Below are 23,922 nucleotides of genomic sequence, written 5' to 3'. Positions count from 1 at the left end.
AGGATAAAATTATGATGATACTAATATTCTTTTTTATTCTTTAGAATAATTTTCATCAATAAGAAAAAATAACTCTTACAGAAACCTCTTATAAGAAAATAATATACTTACCAATTCTGGGATATCTTTAACTTTTAAAGGAACCTGAATTAGCCCCAGATGATTTCTGAAACTAGGCTGCTCTCCATTTTCATAATTTGGGTTTCGAAGATTCATCAGTACCTTAAAAATTGTAGCTCTGTCATTTCTTGCTTACATTCAGAGCTCTTCACATCATCAGTATTAAAAACAGTACATTCAGCATAAAAGCATTTCCCACAACTTAAATATATTGACCCAAATTATCAAATTATATCTCAACATTTTCAAAATCAAAAAGGATTTAAAATTTTAAGGAAGTGAACATATTCTACTTTGAAAAGTCACTTCAAATTATGAAATAAAAAAGCAGAAATGATTTTTGATATATGCGATTAAGTACTGGCTACATAGTAATGTCTTGACTAAAATTTACTTCCTTGTTGAAGCTATTCCAATGCCAACAGTATACTTCTGATGGCTACAGTATCTAGGATATTCTTTAGCATTACTTTTTTCTGAAAGAATTTTTATCCATCTTCTTACACTGGCAATCTTAGAGAGCTTCCAATAAAACTGCTACATAGTTTGCTACTAAGATAATTCCTTACTAAATAACAATATATCAAAATATCTTCTTTCATAGAAGAAAAAAAATTACAGAATTGAAAACCTAAAGCAAATATAAAATTTAAAGGACAAGGAATCCTGTCAAGCTAAGTAACTGTGACCTATAAAGGAATTTATAGTCTCTTACATACTGTTATTGCAAGGTATAGATTTTGATATGATGTTGAACCACAAAGATTCTTTCTAACACGAATTTCCAGCTCTTATGAAATTCTTTCATAACATCGTACCTCTACAATTGTCACTCTTGTAAGTATTCTAACACCGTATAATCTCACTGTCAGACTTGTAAATTTAAAGAAACTGCAAACTCTGGAGATAAAACAGTATAAAAGAAAAAGAGAGTGATCATGAGGGTCACTGAATAAAGCCAAAAAACCAGATGGATTTATTTACAGATCCAAGATTAAAAACACACCACGGCTGTTAGTACAATGATGGAAAACAAAATAAGACATTTTCAACAGTATTTTGATTAACAGAACAAAAGGAGTAATGTGTAATAAGTTCTGTTTTACTATGATGATCTGTGCTTGAGTCATAGAAAATGATGAATAATACTGACATTTCAGACTTTAAAGATTCCACCGTTGCCAATTTTTTAATGGTTCGGTTTGATTACATACAAAAGCCTTGAAATTCCACACAGTTACGTTTCACGTTTGATTTTTTACAACCTTCCTAGACAATCTACAATTTCAACTGCATACAAGTCTGCAATCTACTATCAGTCTATCAGACTCACATATTGTGTTTTATGAGCCTATCATATTGGAATTTGAAATGTAAAATGGTTTACAAAATCAGTTGAGAATCACTCTCAGAGGAAAAAACTGGACTATGCTTTGGAGAAGTTCATCACAGGTACAATTTAAAACTGCAGTTAAAAAAAAAAAGGGACAACAGCATTTGGCTTTGTAAACCAAACATGGACTCATAAAAACCATGCCAAATTTCACTTGCTATAAATGACAACTAGTATGAAATACACTTAACAAATTTTTTTCCCACTTCACATAAAAGACTATAATGGATACAAGCCAATGGCTGAGTATTGTTTCATAGCTGCTTACCTCAAGAAAATCTTTAGGTGCATAAACAGGCCGGAAAAGACTTAGATCTGAAGTAAGATTTCAATGACACTATGTTAAAACCAAAAGATGAAAAAAACATGCACCATATCTATAACATGATCCAGCAATTTAAATAACAGATTAAAGGTCAAAATAACATCATCACAAATATCATGGCAACAACCACCACATATTCTGTCATGATTATGCTATGGATAATGCCTTATTTTTGTAAACCCCAAATAAATGAAGAGGAGGGTTTCCCTTCCAGACCAAACCATTCCATGATTCTGTGAACAGCAGTCACAGGAAGCTTTTACTTAATCCTCGTGTTTAAACTGAACCATTCTCAGACTTGGGAGAGATACGATATTCAAAAGCAGGGTATTTTCTAACAGCTTAGATTGTTGAACTACACATATTGCTGTCAAATGAAAACTGGGGAGTAGTACTAGACCATCCATGAAAAGTGTTTGCCATCAGAGAGGTGGTATTGTGATACAAACCAGCACCTCTGCAAAATCCCTTTTAAGGAACTTGGCTATGAGCTAACATGAGAGTTAGCCTTGCTCTCCCGAAGTATAGTATCACTGATTATTCTGTGCGAAAGTTATTTTTATCTTTTGTCAAGAAAACATCTGAGCTTAATTATCCATAGTTCTGCACATTTTCTGTTAGCCTGAGTTTACAATAAGAGAAGGTGTGTCCTAGTTGAATAAATCTCTAAAGCACTGGAATATGGAGTATTATACAATAACCTCTCAGTAATGATTCAATATTAGTACAACAACTTGAAACAAAGTAACAATGAAATAAGTATTTATTTATGCATAATGACACATTACCAATGAAAGGAAGATGGAAATCAATTTGCCTTGGAGAGATTAGATTAGCCTTTGACTGGTAAGTAAGATGTGCATGCTGCCTTTCTATGTACAAAAAATTTAATGCATGTAAATTTAGTTGATCTTACCTGGCTCATCAGTTCCCATTTCATTCCATTTATTAAGCAGTTCTTTTTGTTCATTTACAGGCCTCTGAAAGGAACAAAAAAGTGTACCTTCTTTTTTTTAACAGAATGAATAAAAACATGCCTATTTCAAATATGTATTCAACTATACATTAATGCAACGTTTTATGAAATAGCAATACAAACTTATTTGCTTACAAATTATCCCTAGCCTGAAGGTACATTACACTGTAGAAAGCCCAAGTTCCAGTTCCAGGAAGAAAAGGAGCCCATTAAAGAGTTTCAGGTGTTTAGTAATGAATTTAGGATATTTAGTACTCAATTTCATGTTACTGAAGATTTACTGCCCATTCCATGGAGCTGTTGGACTTTATCAAATTCCTATCCCTGGCAGTCATGAAAAACAGATACAGCTGCATCCTTTATCTCATGATGAACCATAGAGGTTCTGCTACCTATCACAGGGGTATAACAGGAGAATGAACAAAACATTCTAACATTACTTCCTAATTCCATGATCTTTAAAATTAAAGCCTCTATATTAATAAAAAAAAACCAAAAAAAACAGACCAGAATGAATGACAAACAAAATCAGCAATGTACCAGTATCTCTCTCTCCTCATGTACCAGTTCAACTACAGCCTTCTCTGCACACAAAGTACATCTGTATCGCACACAGGCTGCTCAAGTTCTACAGCTGAGTCTGCACACAAAATACTCTGTTAAGAGCAGTGAACACAGTAATTAGGTTTCCAACATGCTTCTCCCTCAAGAAGATAATTACTGCAACAGCTACCTAGAACCTTCATCTTCTCTCAAGTTAAGCTGATGCATTCATTGCCACCATCTCTGAAAATTATTCTGCATTAAAATTGTTTAGATACTGGACCTAGAGCTCTTGATAGCCATGTGTAAAATGAAGAACACATTACAAGTATCCAAGACAAGGCTTAATTTCAGAGAAAATGTCAGCTTGACAACAGAAAATTAACAATACATTACCTTCTGTGCTAGTGGGATATTGAGTTCTGTGCACATGCTGTTCAGACTTTTCAGAATTCGCTTCTCCCAGCTTCCCTAAAACACACACAAAAGATAAATAATATGGAATTTCTTTTTCCTGACAATTAAATTTACCATGTAATAACAAGCAGTTTTTTAAAGTCAGATATATATGAAAGGATAACAAGAGTGACTGATTGACATCTGCAAAAATATGAAGGGAATATTTACATGCTTCTTTATATGGTAACAATAGATCAAACAGATTTCATTCTTTACAACACAATAAAGAACCAGAAAATTTAGTTGTTCATACTTCAGATCTCAAAAAAAGCATGTATTTCACAATTACTGATTTTTATATATGCCTAATGATCAAGCTTCTTTATAGATCAACATTTAACAATTTTAAAAGGTCAATCAACTGTGCATAGCAAATGCCTTCTCCACTTTGTGACCTGAAAAGACTGGCTGTCTTTCTCCACAAAACGTAACTTAGATGTCAGAAACTAAGGAAAGTTAAAAATTTGGTATTCTGTAATGATTAAAAAAGTAGTTCTTCTAACACAATGCTCAGGAAATAGTTCTCTAATCAGAGAAAACCAGAAGTAGACAATACCTCAGTGGCCAGTGGACAGCTTAAAAAGCAAACAGATTCTTCTGAACATTGCATTAGGCTTCAGTAGTGCCTAATGCACGGCTAATTCCTCTGAAGTTAATGCCAATTAGTATTGATCTCCTTGTCAACAGACTTAGTACTTCGCTTCCGTGATTACAGCACCACTGGTGGGTTTTATACTTAATTTAGTTTTCTGTGGATGACAAGCCAGACCTCAATCACATGAATGCAAAGACTCCTCTTAAATTCATTTAGTTCTATTTATTACTTGTAATTTGCCCTAGACACAAATTCTACAACAGTTAGTTACTGTTTAACCATGCTCCTCAAAGTTCTGTCCAAAAGAGGCTGCAGTTTATTAGACAGGAAGCAAATGAAGTGAAGGGCAGATGTTCAATTGTTCTGTTAAAAAAACAAACTAAAATCTTGTCTATAATTGTTTCATTTTAGCTTCCATTTACAAGATCATTTACAAGATCCTCTCATACCTTTTTCCATCAAAAAAAAAAGCTATCTTTCACCAGAATTTTTTCCTCACAATCAAGTCATCCCTTCACTTTCTTTTGCATAAACAAAACAGATCTGAATTTTGACTGTAAGGAATGTTTTCCAAATTGCACATTTTTTATCAAACTCTGTATCGTATTCTTCTTCAACTGTATTATCATATTTAAATTCCTTTCAAATGCTGCAGTTACACAACAGCAAGCCACAACTGGTTCATCTTTTTTAAAGGGTATTTACTATGTTGCTAAGAAGTGAGGTTTTGTTGCCAGAGAAATAAGAACTGTGGTGCTGTATTTACCCACTGCCTTTCTTACTAAATGTATGCCTTCCACATTGTTCCCCCCTTTTCCCCTGCCCCTAGCCCTGGCCACTTCCTCTGGTCCTCCCTATTGGTTCTAGTACCCCAACTCTGCCCATGCACCGCCCCTGCGCCCTGAGAAAACCCCCCCGGCTCCCAGACCAGGTGTCTCTCTGCCTATGGGAACCGGCCAGTCAACATGTAACAATAAAAGTTCCACTGAGGTTGCCACGAGGGACCCTTCTTCTGCCTCCTTTACTATCACCACCTTGCAGAGCCCAGCTAGCCAGAGCAGGGGCGCAGGGCCGTCCAGAAGGACTACAGGAGAGCAGGACAGCCACTCTTCCCGAACCAGCCCTGCTGTGCTCTCTGGGAAGGCTGCGGCTTGCTAAACCAAACCAAGCAACGCAACAAAGAAGTGAGAGAGCATGAAGACTACTAGGCCATAAAGGATAAGAAAGTGGATGGAGAATACACGGGTAGCAGTAGCAAAACCAAAGTTAAAGGTACAGTCTTTTTCGGTAACAGCATGGTCTAGATCACATGGCCCAGCCTTCTGTCCAGCCAAATTCTAAGTGTCCTGTGTTGTCTCCCTAAGGAGATTATTCCAATGGTTCATTGATCCCAATGTGAAAAATTTTCCTCTTCTGTCCAATTGGAATCTCCCCAGGACTAACTTGTACCCATTACTTCTCCTTTGCCATGTGACTCTTCGTAAAAAGGAGTCTCCATTTTCTCTGTAGCCACCCTTTAAATACTGGAACACGGGGATGAGGTCTCCCCTAAGCCTCTCCTTTTCTCAAGGCTGAACAAACCCAGTTTTCTCAGCCTTTCCTCACCTGTCAGGCTTCCCGGTTCTTTGAACATCTCTGTGGCCCTTCTCTGGACCCTCTCCAGTCTGTCCATATCCTTTTTTGTACAGTGGGGACCAAACACAGTACTCCAGATGTGACCTGACAAGTGCTAAGCAGAGTGGGATAATGACTTCGTTATCTCTGCTGGTGATGCCCACATTGATGCAACCCAGCATCCTGCTGCCTTTCTTTGCTGCAGCAGCACACTGTCCACTCATATGGAGCTTGCTGTGCACCAGGTCCTTCAGGTTCACGTCCTTCAGGCTGCTTCCCAGCCAGCTAGATCCCGGCCTGTGCTGTACTCCTGGATTATGTTTGCCCACATTCCAGACCTTACATATGTGCTTACACATCATAAGGCTCTTGTTAGCCCCCTCTTCCAGCATACCCAAGTTTTTCTCCACAGTGACTCTCCCTTCTGAAGCGGCCTTCTCCACTCAGTTTGATACCATTGGCACCATCACTTCACGGTACCATCAAAATTAAGGGAGGACAGGTAGGAGGCAATAGGGAGGGGAATAGTACAGATATGTTTGAAGATATGAAAGCTACAAAAGAAGCATAGAAGAGGCAGATGGTAGCTTTGCAAGAGCAAGAACCATCTAATTCCAAGGAGCAATAGAGGTCAACACTCTTGGTGTGACTTACACCTGCCACACCAGACATTAATCCACTTACTGCTTTGGGGATGCAACATGTTGGTAATAAACCACTTATACACAGTCATAAACTGTGACATAATTCAGCTTTCAAGACCCTGCCCAGTAAAAGATACTCAAATAAATGCAAAAAAGTCAAAACAGAAGTAAGGGTTACACAGCCTTTCCAAGCAAGATATCGTGCCCTCTCTCCAGGACAGCAGTTACCTGAAGTGAGCAGAAACAGAATGCACTGCTCTTGACTGAAATAGAAGACAGAGGCAGAGCTCATAAAGTCATTTTATTGATGGGAACAATACATTAAGCAAGATGATTCCTCTAGTCTTACAAAGAAATTTAACACTAAGAAAACACACTATTAGGATTGCTATAGTTACAATCACAACATTCAGTAAAATAGCCAAAACTGAGGAAGTACTGCAATTTGAAAACAATTTCATAGAATCACAGAATGGTTTCCAACACCCAAAGGCCGTCCCTGAAGGGTGGGGGAGAAGGATTTTTAACAAGGGCATGTAGTGATAGGACAAGGGGGAATGGATTTAAATGGAAAGAGTAGGTTTAGATGAGATATGAGGAAGAAATTCTTTACTGTGAGGGTGGTGAGACACTGAATAGGTTGCCCAGAGAAGTTGTGGATGCCCCAGGACTGAAAGTGTTCAAGGACAGGTTGGATGGGGCTATGAGCAACCTGATCTAATGGGAGGCAAGGGAAGATTGAAACTAGATGATCTTTAAGGTCCCTTCGAACTCCAACCATTCTATCATTATATGACTTTCAGCATTACTACTCATTGCCATTAATGCTCTATCCTTTACTAGAAACCTGATTTTCTTTCGAGGTAGGAAAAGAAAGTAATATAAAAACTTCAGTCTGACACCTATGAGAAAACAAACCAATGTGAGGAGAAAAATGTTAATTATGAACATTTTAATACCTACTCTAGAAAAAATATTAATCTAGCTTTAATCCCTGATTCAAAGTCATTCCAATAGCTATCAAAGATGGTTTTCAGGGAGTAGTACCCTTATTTCCAGAATTCTGTAACAGAGCAAAATTAATCGAGATAGGATAAAAGGAGATAAGGATAAAGAAATTGTCAACTAACTTATAACAATGGAAACAGCATCTTAAATGGTGACTGTACCTAATAAAAATAGAACATGACAAATATGACTTATATGGACAACATTTTTCTATGGGGACAAATTTTGATGATAGGACCAAAATACTTATTTCCAACTGCTAAATGAAAATAAAATACAAAAAAAAAATCTACCTACAAATAAAACAGAAACAGTCTTCTACTTGCAAAACATTAATTAGATTTTCAATACCTATGGAAGTAAATTTTTAAGTTTTCGCTTTTATCTCTCTCCCAAAAGGTAGTAGTAACCTGTATACTTGCATTTTAGCTATTTCCAAATATTTTAAACAAACAAAATCATTGAAACATTGAGTTTGTAAGCTTTTTACACTGTTTATTGCTCTTTAATCAAAAAGAGTAACAAAACAAAACCTATTGTGATTCAATTGATCTGATGATGCTTGTCTTCTTACAAGCCCACTATCTACAGTGATAAATGTGTGTCATCTTGAAAATCAAACATTTGCATGTATTTCAGTGGTTTTAGAAAAGACAGTGTTAGTTCCCTAACTGTGCATTTATTTCACAACTATTTCACAATTGTCATCATTTACAAGTATTTCTCTGTGGAAAGGATTCACAAGTCTTTATCAAAGAGCTGTACACTTCAAGAAAGGGTTTGAAAGAGCATCAACTGGTTTTGGCTGGGATAATTTTCTTCATAGTAGTTGGCATGGTGCTGTCTTTTGGATTTGTGACCAAAAGGGTGTTGATAACACACCAGTGTTTTAGCTGTTGCTGAGAAGTGCATACATAGCTTCAAGGTCTTCTCTGTTTCTAATGCTTCCCCAATGGCAAGGAGGCTGGGAGTGCACAAGAAACTGGGAGGAGACAGAGCTAGAACAGCTGACCGCTAGTGAGCAATGGGATATTCCAGACCATACAACATCATGTTCCAAATAAAGAAGCTGGGACAAAAGTTGCCTGATGACGGAAAGTAATGAATGTATTCCTATTTTGTTTTGTTGACATGTGTAGCTTTTGCTTTGCCAATTAAATTGTCTTTGTAACACAATTTCTCACTTTTGCCCTTTTGATTCTCTCCTGTTTTGCTGGGGGAAAGTGAGCAGCGAGCTGCCTACCAGGGCTAACCCACCCAGAGGACATGGATGACTAATAATCTTTGAAACAGAGCTACTAAATTTTGAAACTAGCAAAGACAGGACTTCTCCTGCTCATTTTTAAACTACTGGAATAACAGGCCTTTCTACATACAGCTAAAAATACTGCAAGTATTACATACACTTTTGTAAAATAATAACCCATGAAACTGGTTTAGACAAATATGCATATAGATATATCTTTGTGCTTTTTTCATTAATAAACTAAAAAGAGTGATTCTTTTCAGGCAGCAAATTGTGGCATTACATTTCACACCACACAAGAAAAATTGATTAAAGGAATATTTATCCCCAAATCCTAAAGACTGAAACCCAGGACAGAGAGATAAGACTTAGTGGAATAAACAACAATATGATTGTAAAAGTAACACAATTTGTTGAGTATCTTGTAAAAGAATACTGCAATGTATTTCTAGGCACAGTGTAGTTAAATACACTTTTATCCCTACCTCAGATGTTTTGGTTAATCATATTCTTGAAGCTTGCTAATTTTCCTTTACATTTTAATGTGGATTTTTTTTTTGTTTATTTCAAATGGCACATATTGGTGAAAAAATAAAACCAACAAAGCAAAAGTTTTTTTTCCTGACACCAAAAATCCTCGTTTAATCCTTATAGTCCAGTTTCTCTTATTCTCCTTCAATATGCCATAAGCTCCTTAGCTCTATATTTTTCATCTTCCTTTCACTTTTCTAAGTGCTAAATATATCTCTTCTTTCCGAAGATCTCGCCATCTCTTCAGCCTGTTATTTTTCATTATGAAACTGCTCATGTCTCTTCAAAAAAATGTTTTTGTAATCCTAAGTGAAATGACCTACAGCTACCCCTTTTCTTCTTCTCAACAAAACCATATTATCTTCTTTGACATATTCACATGTCCTGGGTTGCAGTGTATTCTATTACCATCCTCATGAGGTGTTGAAATCAGGTGGGGCAGTGTTTCCTTGCCTCCTCCCCCCAGACTATCTTTCTGTTAATGGCCCATCATTGTCCTGCCGCCTGACTCAGAGATAACTCCCTCCGGACTATCTTCTGTTAATGAGCCTAATCAACACTTGGCCTCATGACTCATTATCCCATTGTGAGATGCTCCACCCAGAGGGAGGAACCAGGCATCCCATCCTGGATATAATCTGAGACTCTGAACACTAGAAACACCCTTCCACTGGATTTCCAGAGGACAGGAGCTACACAGCCACCACTGGACCTTCTGAGGAAGAGCAGACCCTTTCCCTACAGGATCACTGCTTCAGAGGACTGCAGCCACCATTCTACCAGACTGCTACTGCCTCCCTGACTAACAGGGTGTCAGGTTGTACCTTGACTCTGTCAGTTTGAACCAGTGTTTTCTTTTATTTTTTCCTTTTCTTTAATTTCCCCATTAAATTGTTATTCTGACTTGGTGCCTCCCACTGGTTTGTTTTCAAACTAGTACATCACATTATCTCTATTTTACATTTTTCACCTACCTGCCACTATATCCTACTTCTTTCATGGCTGGAGGATTACTTGAGCATTTTCTGTATTTATGTAAAATGCCACATATATAGTATTACTATTAACTTTGATGCAGTTACAAATCTGTGCTTTTCCTAAGGCATAAAACCTAGAAATACAGTAATATTTGACAGAGTAAATTTCAAACAGTCTAATTAAAGATCAGATATGAATGGAAAATTGATAACCACCAACCTGTGCTTTCCTCATATAGGCTAAAGGTTCTTTAATATGCTCAGGCGGTGCTGCAGGATGACAGGGAAAAGGAAACCTTAAGAAGAAAATATAGGAAACTTTAAGTATTCTGATTTTTTATTTAGCTTAATTAATCCTGTATTTGTAAATCTAAATGTAACTTCTTTCATGAGAGCACTAGTAAAAACACAAGTATATGTTGATCAAAACTAAGTATTACTTTTAGAAGTATTTTTTCCTCATCCATTATATGGATACAAACAAGATAACAATATATAAGAATTAATAACATTTCAACATGAGTTCTTCTTGTACTAAAAATAATGCTCCCTTATAATTTCACATATTTGTAAAATAAAATCAAATCATTACATTAAAAAATCATGTATTTTAAAAGTGTATTTTCTTCACATCATGTCATCTTTACAATTCCCTGGAAGTTTCAGTCTCCAAGTCATCACATTTTTTCAAGAGACCGTAAACGTTTTTGGGGATCTTCTTTTAAAAATCAATAGTGAACATATATATGTCCAAAGTAATTAGAACTTTGAGGTGTTGACAAAAGCAAAGTTGAATATCCACTCATAAATTGCATTATGCCAAAATATAAAAGCTGAAACAAAAATTAAAAACCAAAACAATAATTTATCTTTCAGTAGTGCAGATTATTTCCAACGAGTTTTTGCCAAAGATTTTATCCAGCTTAATTTAAAATGTCTCAAATGTCTTTCAGGAAACAAAAGTTACACATAGCTTCTCTAATAGTTAGCCTGAATTTTCTTTTGTTTGAATGTATTCAATCAGTTCCTATCACATGTTTTTGGGAAACCCTCCCCAAATTTCTTCCCATTTTTAACTGATAAGGTCATTCTTGTACTTGCTGCAAATTTGTTCTGGACTATTCTGTCCCAGTGTGTAAAATGGAATCAATACCAACAGATTTGAGCAATGCCATTTCTTGGTTTTTCCACAGTGCTCATGAAATCATGGTGTTCATAGTTAATTTCAATTTCCCAGGGCTAATGTCATTATTTTGCTGCTTATTTCCGTGTATTAGCCCTAGAGACAGGTAAATGTTTTCCCCTGGAAAGTTATGATGAAGATGAATCCTTACTAACAGATAGAAGCATTTTTCTGAATTAAGTCCCTCATACTACTAAAGATACATTTATCTAAACTTCTAAACTGGTAACTCTAACAAGCTTATTTAAATTAGCACAAATATGTTTGCATACACATTTCTTATTTTATAGTTACATTTATGGCTATATCTGTTATGAAATTCACCTTTCCACTGCGCTAGAATGTAAAGAAAAACTATGCTTCCCAGAAGTCTAATCCAAAGTTCGCTGAACAATAATAAAAAAGGAAACTTGACAAATTTTACCATGTTTATAACCATATCCCAAGCATGATAAGCACTGACCTGGCAAGCCTAGAGATCCAATATCTTAAAGATTTTCAAAAATAATTAATACAACAAATATGTGCAATGCTGTGATAAACAAACACCTCAATTAAAACTCATTTGCAGCAACTACCTATTTGCACAAGACTTACATTATGACCCTTGGTACCTCTGGAAGTAAAGCAGAAAAGAAAAACTAAAGTAACTACAAAATGTGGTGATATTTATTTCACTCATTCTTTAAACTGCACTTGAGTCCAGTATTTTCACTAGGATGAAAAAGAAATAATGGCACTCTAAAAACAGAAATTAAGCAGGTACCCTTGCTATGACAGATCTTTCAGAGTCTAGTAACACCATACAGCTCTATATACAAGTGGATCAAAAGCAAATCATGTGAGTAGAACTCATGAAGTAAAAATACTAAACTCACATATTGAGTTCACTATAAACAGCATTCTGAAGCTTCTTTTCCCAACCTGTTAAAATAAAAGAACAACCAGAAGACAACTTTAGGAATTAATACTAATGGAACATCAATCAGAGGCTGCTTTGCAGTCACTGGAGTTTTATGTCTGGTCTCAGTTCATGTCTACCTACCAGACAGACAGGAAAAGACAAGGAAACCTTAACCTAACTAAGATAGGAAAACTGCAAGTTGAAACCTCTATGAAGACCGAATATCCTCTATTTCCATCTGCTGTTCAAATAATTACAACACAGTTTTGGTTAAAAAATGTACATTCTATTTTTTCAAAGTCATCATTTTATTAAACCAACAATTAATATTAATAGACACAGTGTTCCTGATGATTATAAATCTTAGATCACTTATCATAAGATCCTCACATTATAGTTACATAGCCTCCAACTTCCAATGCAAATTGGAAATTTAGCCAAAGGTAAAACTTTCAAGAGTATCTCCATGAAAGTTAATTTCCATTTTCAGAAGTGGCTGAACTCTCATTTTACTCAGAATTTTCAAAAAAAATCACCAATACCTTATAAAATGATAAAAGCACTTCTTTGTATAGTACGTTTTTCAAAATGCAGATGGAATCCACCATTTTCCCTTTTAATTTTCTCTATCTGGCTTAATGATCTGGAAGCACTGAATGTCTGCTTGTGGCTACTGTCGGTGACAAGACACCCAGCTGCACGAACTACTATTTTCATCACTTATACCACATATGTTCTTACATAAATCTATACTATTCACAAATGTATCAATGAAGTATTACAAACCTGATGTCTTCAGAAAATCCTTAATGTCCTCTTTTAGTGATTCCAGCTTAATTTCTGGTTTGTGTAAGCTAACCTAATATGAAAAATAAATAAATAAGCATCAAGCACAAAAGAGAAATTACATTAAGTTACACAGTAAGTAATAAACATGCTTAAGGTTACACACAAAGCAAACTCCTTCTTTGAGCAAATGGATATTGCACTCAAAAATATCAGTTAACATTTTCTCACTCAGTGTCTTTGCCTTTTACATCAATGCTGAAAGGTGTATGTGGGGAAGGAGAGAGAAGGGAGTAGAATATGCAATGAGTGCATATAAACACATATGTTTAATAATCTGAGCAAATAACCCACATACTTAGCACAAATGCTGGACACATTAAGGAATTGGTCATAAGGTATCCACGGAAAAAACTAGAAGCCAGCCACTGTATTTCACCTGAAAGAATAAAACTGAAAACATTCCATAATTTCTCACATAACCTCCCACAGTTCACCTCTTTCAGATAAGAAATGCCATTTTCAAACCAAAAAAACCTGACTGTGCACCAATCATTCCCTACTGCAGCTGTGACTACTGGGTATATATAACCTTTTGTAATGAAATGCACTCAACAGAGATGATTAGGCACTAACCAGCTTTACAACCATACCATGACACTACCACACAGATGGTGCTGCAGATCCTTCAGCAACAGCAGGACCAGCTGCTATAGCATCTCCTTGTTCTACAGCTAGACCAAGAGGAGAAAATACATCACAAAGGTCCAAAATGACAAGAAGAAACTCAGAAGTTTCTGTGAAGTGCCTTCTAACATATATTCTCCTAAGCACAGTACGTGGCAATAGCTGATTAACATCAGATAATAAAGCTAAAGGTTTAGAAAACAAATAGCAACCCTGGCTGCTAACTTGAAAATAACACCGGAAGATCTGTGTGCAACTTACTCCACAGCCATGACAGCTCCAGGCATATGTTACAAGCATATGGCCCTATCATCTACATAGAAATGTGAGACATCTCTTAGCAAAAGCTACTCAACAATACGCTGTAGGCATATCAGATACTGATTCTATTGCAGTAAGTTATCCTGCAATTAAAAATAATCTTTCACCAACTTGTGCAATTTGTCAGCCCTAACAGCACTGCTGACAGCATGGTGTGCTTTAAGTCCTTCACACACAACTCCAAAATCCTATAAATTGCCTTACAGTTTATACATAGGAAAGGGTGTTTCTACACTGAAAAAGTTGGTCTAGGTGAATTCACAATGCAGAATTTTAAGGAAACCTTTCCATTTTCCCCAGATGAAAAGAGGAATGGACACCAATGCAGAGAATGACAGCATCAGCATTTCTGCTCCTCTTTCAAGTCCCCTTGCCACTACAGGTAAGGAAGGCATTTCTGTTTGGTTTATTGATTGCAATAGCAAAGAGACTGTAAGCATGCTTCTGAGAAAGAAAGGTCATCATAAGCACAGACTATAAGGTGTGGTGAGTTGCATAACTCTCATGTCAGATGACAGACACATATTCCATTCAGCACTATGGTAAAAGCTGGCTAAGGATCATTGCTAATGTCAGGGAAACAAAGACTTTTATGAGAGTTCTAGGGCAGCTCACAAAACACCCTTTTAAGCAAAAACCTCAAGGAGTATTTTATGAAGGATTCCTTCTGAAGCTACTTCGATGGAAAGCCCTACATCCTTTTTGGACAACGTTTGTCAGGCTGAGGGTTTTTTCTGCTGCAAGGCGGTTTTGTACGTCTCCTATAGGAATTTTAAATAAAGTAACACACATCAAGCAGGGCAGATTTTGCCATACTGTTCCTCAGAAGATTTTGTGCACCTTTTTGTAAATGTTAGCTTTGTCTTTGAGTTATATATGGCTAATTCTAATCTCAAGGTCCATGGGGTGTTTATCTGTCAGGCCCGGTACACTTTTTAGATATGCAAAAAAAACCCCTCACAAATACAACTCATTGAATCACGCAAGAAAAGAAAGCTCCAGTACAATCTACAAGAACAGGGGAATTTTTGGAGATTCCTGGCAATTCTGGAAATTGATACAGCATACTGCATTAAAAGGCATTAAGGAGTTCAGTCCACAGACTACTTCCCATTTTCCCTGTCAAGCCAAAAGAACAACAGGGGTCTTTCTTGTAAACCATTGTTCCCAACAGAGCCTGTTCCCCAGCTGCAGAACATAAAATCCAGCGACTCTCCTGTATGCAGCAGAAAGGCAGTCAAAATGGAAACAGGAGAGCACAGGGAAAGTTTTCTCCAAGGATTACGTTAGTGCATCAACCTCCACCTTTGCCTCTTCATGCTCATGTATTCAGTCAAGTTCTACCTCATTATTCCTAGCCCTGCTGCAGCTGCAGCCAATATTCTTGGGCTAATTTTTAATTTATCAAAACATCTATCTTTAGCATCTTTAGCATGTCCTTTCCCTTCTCTTGGCTGAAAAAAGCTCTACTGAGACAAATTTTCACATATGAAATGTGAAAATTCCCCCCCCAGATTATGGAGCCACTTTTGTCTCCACTTTCACCAGTTCAGGGCTCAATTGCAAAAGCCTCCTCCCATTTACACTCTCCCTTTTGTTTACTTCCGTACTATGATCAATACATTCCTAAGTGCTAAGCCGAACAAGAGAGCCACAGAAACTGTTGGGACTCATTGCCCACTGGATTGCTGATCACTTTTCAAATCAGAAATTAGATACCTGAGAATGTGGCAAACAGTCCAGCCGGCAGCTGCACCCAGCTTTAACACAGACCATACTCTAGCTCTGTGTAACACAACAAGGGAAAATACTCACTTTGGTAAGTGAAAGGAACTCTCTTCAGAACTGTTTTACTGTAACTTAACAGTATGGTACCTCATTGGAATTTATATGGGTGTTTATGGGAACTAAACTGAGGAATCAAGGGAACTTAGCAGAGCTGATGTTCCAAAATTATTAGTCCAGGTCTCCCACATAATCTTGCTTTTCCTTCGGATTAACTGATCTAACTTATTTCTGTGTTGTACTGTGCTGGAAAACACATTTAGGTGTTTATATTTCAGGTAGGGTTGGTTTGTTTTAAACTGTGTGGTACAACATACTGACTAAGTCTCATTTGCATTGCTATCTCCTGCAATTTTTTGGTAGAATGAAAAATATGTTGACAGAATTTTATTTATATAAAAAAGCATTACTACAACTTTATGCAGATAAAAATGCCTGGCTAATAGTTATTGGGAAAAAAACCCACACTGATTTATACTCATGAACGGAATTAATTTCCTGCATGATCAAAATGCAGCAAACACCCAGGTAGAACTACCAATTTCAATACACACATCTTGATGAAAGAGTATCTTACTTCTATAAGAAAAATAGTATCTGTTACTATAAGGAGACTATCGCAAGCAGGGCAATAGAGAGTGAGCAATATAGAGGAACAATCCATGAAGGCAAAGGGTGAAAGCTAGAACAGGGAATAAGTCAAGTATTCAGAGGCTGAGTCAGGCCAATACAGAGCCCTGAAAGGAAACAGGAATGAAAGTAGCACATTTCAGCAAGAAATAACAATTATTTTTAATAAATGTTAATGCCTAACAATTTTTCCCTGTAAAACTAGCATTGTGCATAATCTTATAGATAGGGCACCAAGGTCCAGGTGTTGGATGTCTGTGTTCCTCTACAGTGCTGGTCAGCTTCTTGCAAATCAAGAAGCATCTGTCTCTTCCACATTCCTTCATAAAACAAGATATCATTACAGCATTTCTTGGCACCCCCAACTCTTCAGCTGTACAGCACAGTAGGACAGTTTGGGGACTTCCAAAATTTTGCCAAATTTGCTGGTGGCTAAGGTACCTCTAGCAATCTTGTGTGTACATCTTTGATTTTGGAAAGGTATCCTGAGATCTGGGCAGTCACCACCTAAGTGATACTCTAAATGTACTCTCTGTACTCTCCATCTGGATGCCAAGATGGAAGAAAATCCAAACACTCAACACTGATGTAGCTTAAAGCAAGCAAAAGGATAGCACAACAGTAAGATTAACAGGCTGGTGGAAATAGTAAATTGATTCACAGAGGAACTCAACACAGAGATCAACCTATTGGCAAATTAGCATCTAAATTTGGAAGTGGCATTCAGTCATCATGACTGGAGCAGCATTGATGATGCAAGAGATGATCAATCAACCACAGCACTCAAAGAAGTATAGGAAAATAGCTAGAGGACCAGCAACATACTACAAAGAGGAGGCTTGACAGAACAAAGTGTTCCAGCGTAACTCCTGTGTTAAACTACTTCTTTTCTCAACAAGAATAAACACTGCAGAGAAGTGATCCAACTATACTGAAATGTGGAACTGCATCAAGTGAACATGTATTTTTATCCTGCCACAAACAGTTCTGCAAGTAACTTTACACAATCTAAATATTTTTACATCCACCATAAAATTATGCCTTTTTTGTTTAGAGAAACATGTACCCTCTCAAACCATTTATTACTGTTCATTATGATTTTACACAAGTGCACAATTTTTTTTCAGTTTTATTGCTATTATTTCCCAAATTACAATAAAGCACAATCCCCAAATATAATCCATCTTTAGAAGAAGTAAATTCAATGAAAGCTAATAAATATTCACCTTTCCTTATATACTCCATTCTACCATAACTGGACTTTATCAGGATCAAGCTGATTTGATAAAAACAACTTCAAGCACAACCACAACAACTTTAACATAAACACTTGCTAAAAACTTAAAACCTTGCAACTTCAAGGGAGAGATTTTAGTTTTGGTTATACATTGCTGTAACAGAAAGAGGAATCATTCTGAGCCTAACTAAACATATTTCAATAAGTGTGAAACCCTGATTACACTGTCATTTTCCAACCCTTCTACATTTCTACATGAACTACACTAAGGGAAAAAGTACTGTGAACTTTCTTATAAAGTACTTATTTTACAAGTAAAAATAACCTATTAGATATAGAGAGCTACAATCAGCCTCATACAGGAGTAAACAGCTTCAAATGCTATGCTGCGCTAAAAGATATGAGGATATATTTTAATAATGTAATTTTAGCGTTTAATAAATTTTCTAGGTTTTATCTGTATATAAAACTACTGCTGAAAATAAAATACACAAGGCAAAAAACTTTAGTATTCCACATTACTAAAAAAGTACTACTCTACCAATCAAGCTTGCAATGCTTCTGAACTCCATCATCTGATCAACACATACTCAACTGCATTCAATTTAAAATTCACTGTAATACAAATATTACAGCTGAAACACTTAAAGGTACGAGCTCTATCAGCAGGTATAGTAAATCCTTTGCCAAATACAATGCATGAAAATGAACCATAAATTATCCATGATGACTCATGAGCCTACATTTGTTTGCTAATTTTTATTAAATAAATGCTACATTACACAGAAACATTCTCCTCCTTAATTTGATCTTTTATTTCAATTGAGATTGGTATCAATTTTTTTTTTCACAGCAAAAAATGTCATGAAAACAATATGCTAAGATATCTTGCAAACCATTCATTCCACCTAAATTATTCTAAGCTTATTTACCTACACTCTCTTTAGAAGCACAGTCAGGCACTACTCCAGCTCCAATGTTCCTAGTGCTCCCAAAGCAAGTCCTCTCCTCCTTTGCCCCATCTGAAGTCTTGTAAAGACCCTTACCTCTCCCTTTGATCAGTATTGTCCTTAAACCCTTCTGGTTCTGTTGCTGCCTGTTTTGAGCTTCCCATCCCCCCTCCCAAAGACATGTGCTCCGAGTTCTTTTGTTCCAAGCGCGGGCAAAGCCAAATGTAACTCAGACTCTTCAGCAGTGTCTGATTGGCCGCTCACCCCGGGTCCGCCCCCAGTCATCCCCTTGCCCCTTCTCCGAATAAAAAGATGGTCGAGGGGAGGCAAAGGCTCTCTCTCAGCTCAGCTACCTTCCTGTAAACATCTCTGGTCGTCTGTCTCATTTGAAGGCTTCTAACTGCAGGGAATTGAGCGAGCAGGGAGCTATATTTCTCCCTCTTTGCTTCTGCTGATGGTATTTGCTTTGCAGCTGATTCAGGTACCGATTTTAGAGCTACTAAAGTGCTAGATTGCCCGTGCTACCTCTCAAGGCTGCTCGAGGCTTTCTAAGGCATTGAAAAACAAGCGCTAGCCGGTATAAAGCTGAAAAGATACCTTTACATTTGGCGCCCAGCGTGCTATCTCTGAACTCCGGTTCTGAGAGACTTTCAGGGTGTCCCGGCAGCTGTGTGTCTGCTGGAGTTAGCTCTGCACGTCCTGCTGTGCCAGCTCTGTGTGGCGAGGTGTTACTTTTTGTGTAACATCGAGCCCAGAGCCTCAGCCTGTACCCTCCCCCACGCCACGTGGCGAGGGAACGGCTGGAAAGCAGAAGACCCTTCTCGCGTTTTTTTTTTTCTCCGGACCTGCTTTCCTGTGATAAATCCAGAATTCTGGTGAGTATTTCCCTGCTGGTTTAGGGGCTCCTGTCTTAAGCTGGTGCCGGTGTAAACTTTCTCTTTTTTTTTCCTCCTTTTTCGTGAGTAAGGGGTTGAGGTTTCGTGTGCATTCATAATGGGATCTGAAGTTTCTGCACACCATAGAGAAATATACCACCAAGTTCAAAGTTACCTTTCTTTAACTGGGCATAAATACCCTAAAAATCTAGTTCAATCTTTTGTACAATGGCTTTTTCAGTACTTTCCTAATCTGACCTCCGAAGACATAAGATCTGCTGAATTTTGGGATAAGGTGGGGAGAAAACTCTCCTCTCTGAGGCGTGCAGGAGATGAAACAGTTTCAAAATTCTTTCCTCTCCTGTTACTAAGTTATGCTTTGCCGGAGAAAAAGGCAGTACATGAAAAGCCACTGCAAAACCCCCCTGTTAATTCCCTTATACCCTCTTCCAACCCCTGTGTCCCGGACCCCTCTTCCCCTACGCTGGAAAACACAGCTAGAGCAGACTGCTTCTCAGCACAGGAGAGCTATCGTCCTCCTGGCTCACCCGTGTTTCCTCAGCACCCTGCCTTGGATGGGAATCCGGAGCCCATCCCAGGACCTTCCCAACCCCTCTTCTCCACTCCCTTTTCCCCAGTTTCTAGCCCTCATGTTTCAAGCGCGCGTAAAAACCCCTTCTCCCCTGATCTCTTTGTTCCCAGGGACGGCCATTGCCAGGTGCTCGCAGCCCGGGAAAAAACCCCTCCCCCCAACCGCGTTTCTCCGAGTTTGTTTGTCTCCAGTAATGGCGGACGCAATGTTCCTTCCTCTCCAAACTACACCTCCCACAATCCCTTTCTCCCCATCCCACAAATCCCTTCTTGTCCCCATCCCCTCCCACTCCTGCGTCACGCCCTGACCCCGCCCCCAACCCCGTCCCCACAGCGTCGTGTTTCACCCCTCCCTCTGTTCCCACCCATGGCTCAAGTGCCACCCCTGCCTCCCACAACCCCGCCCCCGACCCCTCCCCTCCTCCGGCCGTGTCCCCGCCTCCACTCCCCGCCCCTGCCCCTCCACTCCCCGCCCCTGCTTCCCATTGTCCCGCCCCAGGTTCCCACAGTCCTGTGACTGCCCCTCTGAATCCGAGAACCCATGGCTACCAGGAAGTAACTCCAACTGCTTCTACTACACTCTCTTGTACTAGCAATGGAGCTAACCCTGACTGGAAACCCCTTTCTTATTCTGATATTAAGGATTTGTGCAAGGCAATTAAGGAGTTTGGAATGCATAGTAATTATTTTAAGAGCCTTTTAAGTGCTACTTTTGCAACTCACTTACTTGTACCTCATGATTTACTTACATTAATGCAAACTCTTCTCACACCTGGTGATTTTATGGTGTGGAAAAAGCAATGGAAAATAATTTTATCTGATTTATTGAAAATTTTGTGGCAAACTCCAGATAATTACCTGGATTTTGAAAACAATTATATCACATTAGACCTTTTATCTGGTGACAATAATATGGCAAATCCTCAAAAACAAGCAATGCTTATCCCTCGTCCAGTTCTTACTGAAATCACACGTGCTGCTGAAAAGGCCTTAACATTATTACCATCTCAAACTCCTAATTCTCATTATACCACCATCAAGCAATCGCCAAATGAAAATATTATTCACTTTTATAACCGTTTGTACGAAGCTGTCTCTTCCCAGGTCCCTAATCCTGACCTCCAACAAGCACTCCTACTCGAACTTCTCCAAGTTAATACGAATGATGCTTGCAAACAAGTCATTCTCACTCTCCCGCTGTATCCTCCTCCTACTGTTGAATCCATCCTCGAAGTCTGTACGAAGAAGGTGCAGCTGAACACAGCTGCTCCCTTTTTGAAAAAAGTGGGGATGGTTGGGGAGGTTGTGGAGAATGTTACAGGTACAGGAGAAACTCAATCGCGCGGTAACTTTGTATGCTATCGTTGTCAGAAAAAGGGACATGTAGCTCGCAATTGCAGAGCAATTATAACTGCTGATAAAAACTCTCCAAAGACTGTTTCCCCAGGTCAACAGCAGGGAAACTAGCGACTCAACGCGTCCTAACAGCTCCGCGTTCAGACATAAATAGGGCTGCAGACAAAGCAACTTGGACTTCTGGACTCAGGTTTAAGGTAACCTGTGATAAAGCACACCATTTCAACAACAACAAACAGACTGTAATACCCATTTCATTCCAGAATTTGGACCACATGCCAGAATTTACATACCTTTTTGTTATTGGGGATACTCGGGAAACACCTGCTGGGATAGAGGTTACACCCACACTCATGAAAATGGATCAGAACGGGTGTTCTAACCTAATTGTACAATGTATATATCCACCGTACTTTATGCCTAAAGGTCAAGTCATTGCACAGGCCTTTCCACTGCCCAAATACCTGCCCACAGATGGTCATATCCCAGCCATCTGTTGGACTGAGGTTTTGGGAAATGACAAACCTGTAATAGAATGTAAGCTCCGTTACAAATCACATAAAATCAGTATCATGGGAATGTTAGACACAGGTGCTGATGTGTCTGTCATTCCATTTGATAAGTGGCCTACGCAATGGGAATTGCAATCTCAGGGCATCATACAAGGGATTGGAGGTACCCAAATTGCAAAGCAGTCCAAACACACCATCCAAATTGAAGGTCCTGAAGGACAAATAGCGACACTTCGTCCGTATGTCCTAGACACCAAATTCACCCTGTGGGGAAGGGATGCCATGTCTCAGTGGGGAACAAAAATTGATATCACGCCTAGACATCAAAATTTTCCCTTGCAGGCCACTGAAGCAGAGTGCCATCCACATAAATTAACTTGGAAAACAGATGAACCCGTGTGGGTTAACCAGTGGTCGTTAAAAAAAGAAAACTTAGAGGCACTCAAAACATTAGTAGCTGAACAATTGGCTAAAGGAAATATAGTTCCAACTAACAGCCCATGGAACACACCCGTGTTTGTAATACAAAAACCGGGAAAGAACAAATATAGGCTACTCCAAGATCTTAGAGAAGTTAATAAGGTTATTGAAGACATGGGACCCCTTCAACCAGGTATGCCATCACCTTCAATGCTCCCACAACATTGGCATTTAGCTGTTCTTGACATCAAAGATTGCTTCTTTCATATTCCACTCCACCCTGCAGATGCCCCTCGATTTGCATTTTCTGTACCATCTCTTAATCATGAAACTCCCATGGAACGTTATCATTGGCTTGTGCTTCCCCAAGGTATGAAAAATTCCCCAACTCTCTGCCAAGAGTATATTGCTAAAATTCTATCTCCCATCCGTGCCAAAGCAGAGAAAGCCATCATCCTGCATTACATGGATGATGTGCTGGTGTGTGCTCCCAATAATCAGTATCTCGAGCAGACACTTAACATGGTGGTTGAGGCCCTTGAGGCCAAGGGCTTTGAATTACAACCTGAAAAAATGCAGAGAACAAGCCCTTGGAAATACCTCGGACTCAAAATCACAGAAACCTCTATCACCCCAACACCTGTCACCATTAATAATAACCCAAAAACATTAGAGGAAGTGCAACAGATCTGTGGGACACTGAAGTATTTAAGGTCCTGGTTAGGACTCACCACAGAGGATGTAGCTCCTATTGCAAACCTAGTAAAAGGGGAAGGCGGTCCAGCATCCCCTAGATCCCTGACAGAAGAGGCAAGGCAGTCTCTCAAAAAGATACAAGAGCTCATTTCCACCAGACAAGCACACAGGTATCAGCCCTCCCTACCCTTTAAGCTTGTCATTCTAGGGAAGGTACCACGCTTTCATGGCCTCATATTTCAGTGGGACAAAGAGCAGAAGGAACCCCTCATCATAATTGAATGGGTATTCCTTCCACTCCAACCTCCTAAAACCATCACACAGCCACAAGAACTAATGGCAAAAATTATCATGAAGGGTAGAGCAAGGCTCCGCACCCTGGCAGGATGTGACTTTGCATGCATCTACTTACCTGTAACAACTGACGCATTAGATCACCTGCTCCAAAATAATATAAATTTACAATTTGCATTAGATAGTTACTCAGGCCAAATCTCAAATCATTACCCAAAACATGACATGTTTAATCTGCCATTCTCTTTCATCCCTCGAGAGATT

General features: G+C 38.5%; 1 protein-coding gene across 3 annotated transcripts in view; it reads right to left on the bottom strand.

The window, feature by feature from the left end:
* TBC1D19 (TBC1 domain family member 19) overlaps positions 1-23,922 on the bottom strand; it is a 53,699-nt gene that overhangs the window by 23,761 nt on the left and 6,016 nt on the right. The window contains exons 2-8 of one of the 3 annotated variants that reach the window (XM_048304817.1): positions 13,305-13,377; positions 12,493-12,538; positions 10,652-10,727; positions 3,754-3,828; positions 2,755-2,818; positions 1,782-1,828; positions 112-222 (exon numbers count right to left, since the gene is read on the bottom strand). In XM_048304817.1, the coding sequence (XP_048160774.1) occupies positions 112-222; positions 1,782-1,828; positions 2,755-2,818; positions 3,754-3,828; positions 10,652-10,727; positions 12,493-12,538; positions 13,305-13,377 (492 nt within the window). Of the gene's footprint in view, positions 1-111; positions 223-1,781; positions 1,829-2,754; positions 2,819-3,753; positions 3,829-10,651; positions 10,728-12,492; positions 12,539-13,304; positions 13,378-23,922 lie in introns of those variants that run through there. The other 2 variants (XM_048304820.1, XM_048304819.1) reach the window with 2 other exon arrangements.

This window comes from Corvus hawaiiensis, chromosome 5, assembly GCF_020740725.1.
Source record: "Corvus hawaiiensis isolate bCorHaw1 chromosome 5, bCorHaw1.pri.cur, whole genome shotgun sequence".
In the NCBI taxonomy this organism is placed as follows: Eukaryota; Metazoa; Chordata; class Aves; order Passeriformes; family Corvidae; genus Corvus; species Corvus hawaiiensis.
Note: the sequence above shows the minus strand (reverse complement) of the source record. Positions and strands in the feature narration are given on the sequence as shown.